Raw genomic sequence first — 5,862 nt, 5'->3', positions numbered from 1 at the left:
GTTTTGGGGGGAGGGGGGGGTCAACCAAGAACCACTGGCGGGATAGGTGGGTGGGCTGGAACTCGATGACATTGACTAGGCCAGCAGGTGCCTGCGTTTGGGAGCCCTAGCCGCCGGTTGGACCACAATACGTCCGCTGTGCACGGCGGCAGCTTGTGCCAGCGGCGGCCACAGATGAAGGGCGGCCAGCAATTGCTGCTTGCACCCACGCTCCCCTGGCTTCATCCCCAATGACGCCATCAGATCTTCAGCGAGCCGGGCTTCTCATTCAGGTTGAGGGACTGATGATGAGGGTAAGAGAATTGCACTTCACTGCACTCACGCGCGTGGGCGGGGCGGCCTGCTGAGTGCTGGCACATGCTGCGATGCAGTAGAAATACGTTGCTCTGCCCTGCATCCCTTGAAAGCGAAACACATGGAAACTGCACGATCGCTCACTGCGCAAACCTGCTGCACCAGACGGCGTGAACTTACACCTTGTGGCCATGAAAAGGGTTTCATACAAATTGTCCAGGCCTGACAGGCGGGCCAGCGGGGAATTGTGGGTTTGCACTCAGGGCTGCGCCAGCTGTTGTGCGTATCCGCGCACCACCGCGGCCACCTCCCCCGCGAACGAGGGCGCCGTGATCGGCAAGCCAACGGTGTAGAAGGGGTTGCTGGCTGCGTCGACGTACGCGCTGTGCAGCGCCTTGAACACCTGCGGGGTGAAGGCGGTGTGCGCGGGACAAAGGACGGCAAAGACGCAGCGCCAACGACGACAGTGAGGTTTGAGTCAAGCCCGCTGACCTTGTTTAACATGGCGCGTTGGAGGTGAGCGGTGAGGTAAAGCAACTCAGAAGAGCAGCGGCGGTGACGCCAGCGCACCCCCACTTGACAGTTGTGCAAGGGCGGGGGGGTAAGGCATGGATGCACCGCCCAGCCCTCACCTTTGTGAGCAGGTCCTCCCTGGGGCTGAACTCGTCCAGGACCAACACAAACTTGGTGTGGCTGTTGGTTATATAGCTGAGGTTCAGTTGCATGGAGTCGATGGTGTAGGGGCAAAATTTTTGATTTTCAGGGGAAGGACCGCGAGGGGCTGGCGAGGCGGACGGGCGGGGAGCAGCCCCTTGCGATGTGATGTGGGACGCCGGTGTTGGGCGCAGCTCCCTGCGCCTGCGGTCCGGGCGAAGGGTCCAGCGCTGCTGGAGCCCCGCGAGCCCCGGCGCCCCTCAGGCCTCACCCATAGACGCGGTACTCCTCTGTTGGGTACAGCAGGCCCAGGTACAGGTCCGGCACCTCCCCGGGGGCGCGCCTCAGCAGGACTGTGTGGGGGCCGCAGGCACACTCAGCAAACGTGCCAGGCATTGGGCGCGCAGGGCCCACGCGGCAATCTGCGCGCCATCACTGAAACACACCCCCTGTGCTGATCTCCCGTCTGTCCTGCATGGTCTGCTCCCAGCAGGCCCTGGCTGCTGGCGCCGCCCACGGGAGCAGCTGCCGCGCCAGCCTCGCCGCAGCCCGCACCTTACCAGCACGCGGCAGTCCGCCGCCGCGCACCCAACCCCTGCGCACCCTTCTCCTCCACGGCGTCCAATGAGCAGTGCACGATGCAGTGGAATTTGGCCTCGTCGTCAGCGGGCACGTAGGTCTCCAGGAACAGCGGGTTGTTCTGCACCGCGGGCGGACACAACGCACGTTTATATGGCGTCACCCAACATGTGGCACTCGAGGTTGAGGCCGGCGCTGCTGGCTTCGAGGCAGCTGCGCTTGCGTTGAATGCTGAGTTGTGTGTCAAAGTGGCTCATGAAGCACACCTGAGGGCCCACGACCGCGGCACAGACGATCATGGCGCAGAGGGCGTGGAGGTTGGGCGTGCAGCAGCGCGCCACGCAGCACGCGCCGCCCTCGTTTGCCGCGCAGTACGGGATCAATACGGTACGAGCTGCTGCCGCCTTTTGTATTTGTGTCTGTCGCTTCCGTCCACTTTACGGTGCGATTGTCACTGCACTGTCAAAACAAGATCACCTGATCACAGAGACGCGAATTTTTGACTTAATTACTGCTCGGTGGTCTCAAAATTGGAGTGTGGTCCTCCTTGCATACGTGTTCGGTATATCACCGGCAGTGAGTCAGACTGCAGTTATCGATTTCGTCTTCAGAGGAGTGGCCTGTATGTTCTCTGTCTTGCAGCGCTGCTTAGCATCGTCCTGCCGGAGCCCCGCCGCCCGGGTCTTGAGCCGTGCTCCTACGACGCCGTCGCGACCGTCTCGGCGCCTGATACGTGTGCCACCGTCAGCAGCAGCAGCACCGGCATTGTCAATGGCTGCCAAACAGCCGCTCATCAGCGTGGAGCCGGTGCCGCCGTTGGCTTGCGGCCAAGATGCCGGCGGCGTGACAGGGGATGGCGACAGCGGCGTGCGCCTGCTGCGATTGAACAATACTCAGGTGATGTACGGGGTTGTGTCAGCGCCCCTGCTGCGGGTTGACGGCTGTCCCGGCGGTACGGCCTGGTTAAGGCGATGATGCCGTAAGGAAAGTTGCTTTAGCACAGCAGAGCTGCAGAGTCTAGCCAGCCAGCAGGCAGGCAGGCCTCCGGGCTGCAAGCAGCGTGGCTCGGCAGCAAAGGCGGCGTGCCCCCACACTGCGGCTCTCCTTCCTCCGACCCGCGCCCTCCTCCCTCAGGGCTCCCTCAACAGCCTGACCCTGGACATGGCCGCAGCATTCAAGGAGGTGGCAGACCAGCTGGTGCTGGACCAAGGTGGGGGCCTGGGCGGTGTGCGAGGTGACGGTGATGTGAAAGTGGCGTGCCCCGGGATCCTGCTGGCAGGGCCAGACGCTGCTGGGTGAGCGGGCCGCCGTCTAAATCAGCGCGCCTGCACTTGTGTCGCTGGACAGGACTAGCCCCCGGCCTACACACTGGCCCCCTGCGTTGCGATGCTGCAGAGGCGCTCCCCTCTCGCCCATGGCAGGCCTGCGTGCGCTGGTCATCACCGGCGAGGGCCGTGCCTTCTCTGCTGGCGGCGACTTTGGGTTCATTGAGGACCGCATACAGGGTGTGGTGAGGCTGTGGTGGTCAGTGGATGGATCCCGGCTGATCTTGACACGGCCTTAAAGACGCAAGCGTCGATTGGTTTGATGCATCAGCCCGGCCTTGTCCCTGTGATCCCCCCACTGCAGGGGAGGTGGAGGACAACTTCCGGGTGTTGAGCGGTTTCTACACCACCTTCCTGGCGCTGCGGAAGCTGCCCGTCCCCACCATAGCCGCCATCAACGGCCCCGCCGTCGGGGGCGGCATGGGGCTGGCCATGGCTGCCGACATGCGCATCGCCGCGTCGACGGCAAAGCTGTCGTTCAACTCTGTCAAGTGGGTGCCTGGGTGGGGGGTACTTTGATTCCAGGGTGAGGGCGGGGTGACCCTGCTGGGGGATGGCAGGGGAGGCGAGTGGCGCCTGGAAAGGCAGCAGGGGTCCGGTGTGTCCTGGCAGGGGCTCTCGAAGGGCGGCAGCTACCCAAGAGGGCTGGCGTTAAATTGGGGGAATGTGCTTAGCCCCCGAGCAGCAGCAGCTGCCTGCGTCTCCTTGCCCTTCCCGTGCGCCTCTCCCCCGCCCATGACGTGTGGCGTGCAAACCTCTTCCGTAGGCTGGGGCTGACGCCGGGCATGGCGTCGACCTGTGTCCTGCCGGCCGCGACCAGCCACCAGGTCGCGTGCCGCCTGCTGCTGACCGGTGACCTCATCACCGCACAGGAGGCACTGGAGCTGGGTCTGGTGCTGCAGGTGTGGGGAGTAATGCCAAGCCTTGAGAGGCGCGCATCCCCATTTTGGCCAGCGTGCGCGGCACCCCTGGCGTCGCGCCACGTTTCTCTGTATCACCCAGCACATGACACCGACAGCGAGGGCCCCCCTCTCCCCACAACCCGCCCGCCGCCCTCTCGCCGCCTCCCTCCCTTGTTATTCCTGCACAAGAAAACCTCCAGCCTGGATGGCTCCATAATCGAACGACCACATGACTCTGTAACAATTTTATCCTGTGTTCTTTCCCTCCCTACCTGCAGGTCACCGAGCCCGACAAGCTGCTGGGCGCGGCGCAGCAGCTGGCAGGGCGCATCGCCACCGCGTCCCCGTCCGCCGTGGCCACGACGCTGCGCATGCTGCGGGGGCGGCTGCCCTGGGAGCAGCTGGAGGGGGCGGCCCTGGAGGAGGCGCGGCTGCAGGTGGGAGCCCGGGCTGCGGCCTGCTGTGGGGGGCGCTTTGGTGTGCTGGGATCAGGCCGTGGCGGCCCTCTGCAAGCCGACCAGCACGCGGGCTTGAAAAAACGCTGTTTTGAGCTGAGGGACGCGTTTTTCCACTGGCCGAACCAACACAGCAGCTGAAGCGCAGCAGCGTGTGGCACTGACCTTCCATTTCAGGTGCGCAAGTTGCTGATGCTGACAACCCATGCGCCCCTGCCCGATCCGCCTTGACGCCCTCCGGCGGAACCAGGCCACCTTCTTCAAGCAGCCTGACTGCCGCGAGGGGGTTGACTCGGTCAAGGGCAAGCGGCCGGCGCGGTTCGGGCCAATTGAGCGGCCAGCGACTACTTGAGGCATAAGCGGATCGGTGGATCTCTCTGGGTCAGCGCTGCACGGACCTTGGTTACAGCAGGGCAAGCTGGCGTCAGGCGAGCAAAGTGTATGATCATGGCTTTGCTGCCGTTCAAACATTCCTTCTGTCAGGTTTGTACAGTACTTGCTTCCTCAGCAGCACTCGATCCCTCAGGCCTCTAGATCCTGACTGCGGCTGTCCTTCAACCTGATTGGTCATTGATTCACTTTGGCTGGAATACGGCACCCAACGTCGCATGTGTCAGGGCCACGATGCGATGAGGCACGCCTTGAGGTGGACCAGCCGCGGGCGGCAATGCCGCGCCCCAGCTGCGCTGCCAGCTTTGCGCCGAGTGCGGCTCAGTGGCATGCAGCGGCTTCGCACGGCGGCAGCTGCGCACTGGAGTGTTGGTATCAAGATAGGTGTTGTTACAATCGGTTTCAGGGTTCCATGTGTACGCTACATGCACGCAATACTGGCACCAGCCAAAAAACGACAGTGTTCTCAGCAATCTAGGCCACTCGCCGCCGCCAAAGGGGGGAGGCAAACGAACGCCGCCAAAAGGGGCACGCCAAGAACGGCTCTGCAGGCGAACCGCGTCATTGCATTGGGCAGGCGTTCATGCGTGCCTGTGCTGCGCCTGGCCGCACATGGTGCCAAAACAGCCAGGCGCAAGGCAGCCCCAGCAGCCGGGATGCAAGTGCCAAGTTCCAGTCACGCTCGAATCGAGGATTCAGGGGACCTATGCACCCCATATGGAAAGCACCCCACCTAGGAAAAAAATGCAGCGTTACTTTACGTTGCAAACGCCAGCTTGCAACGCGGCGGGCTCAATCCGCAGGAGAAGGACACAGGCGCAGCGACGCACCCTGCACCCAGGTGCCCCGCAGCGCCACGCGCCGCCGTAGACAGCCGCCTGGGCGCCGGGGCCTTGTGCAGCGCTGAAGCGGCAAATTGTTGCCCGCAGGAAACCGACGCCCCCATCAGGGGGTGGGGTGAGAGGAATTGGTGATGGCAAAAGTGAAGCTGAGACGACGGCGTGGTCCGCCCAAGGGGGCCGGCCTTGCCGGGTGACGACCTGGGCGCGGCACCCTGCAGGGGCGACGATTCCGAGGTCCCCTCGCGGAAGGTGTGGCGGAGTGCGCGGGGCCACTGCGGGTCACTCCAGCAGGATCATGTCGCGCGCCATGCTCAGCAGGCGGTCCAGGATGCGCGCGCCGTCGTCGCGGATGCCGCTGTGCTTGTACTCGTTGGTCACCCACTGGCGCAGCCCGCGCACCTGGCACGGCGCACGCGGGGTG

General features: G+C 64.0%; 2 protein-coding genes across 2 annotated transcripts; one reads left to right on the top strand and one right to left on the bottom strand.

Annotated features, from left to right (window-relative positions):
• Nucleotides 1–553: 553 nt before the first annotated feature.
• MNEG_10385 (Trafficking protein particle complex subunit 2-like protein) lies at nucleotides 554–1,826 on the bottom strand (the record flags this gene model as incomplete). The annotated part of the gene is made up of 5 exons (XM_014041143.1): nucleotides 554–697; nucleotides 927–987; nucleotides 1,220–1,301; nucleotides 1,552–1,648; nucleotides 1,794–1,826. 5 exons carry the CDS (start codon nucleotides 1,824–1,826, stop codon nucleotides 554–556), a joined length of 417 nt encoding a protein of 138 aa, XP_013896597.1.
• A 472-nt stretch (nucleotides 1,827–2,298) lies between these two features.
• On the top strand, nucleotides 2,299–4,561 carry MNEG_10384 (enoyl-CoA hydratase; the record flags this gene model as incomplete). Its single annotated transcript, XM_014041142.1, has 7 exons — nucleotides 2,299–2,424; nucleotides 2,662–2,737; nucleotides 2,949–3,032; nucleotides 3,157–3,343; nucleotides 3,619–3,754; nucleotides 4,033–4,191; nucleotides 4,460–4,561. The coding sequence occupies 7 exons, from the start codon at nucleotides 2,299–2,301 to the stop codon at nucleotides 4,559–4,561; spliced, it is 870 nt and encodes a 289-aa protein (XP_013896596.1).
• Between the last annotated feature and the right edge of the window lie 1,301 nt (nucleotides 4,562–5,862).

This window comes from Monoraphidium neglectum (assembly GCF_000611645.1).
Source record: "Monoraphidium neglectum strain SAG 48.87 unplaced genomic scaffold scaffold02292, whole genome shotgun sequence".
Classification (NCBI taxonomy): Eukaryota; Viridiplantae; Chlorophyta; class Chlorophyceae; order Sphaeropleales; family Selenastraceae; genus Monoraphidium; species Monoraphidium neglectum.
Note: the sequence above shows the minus strand (reverse complement) of the source record. Positions and strands in the feature narration are given on the sequence as shown.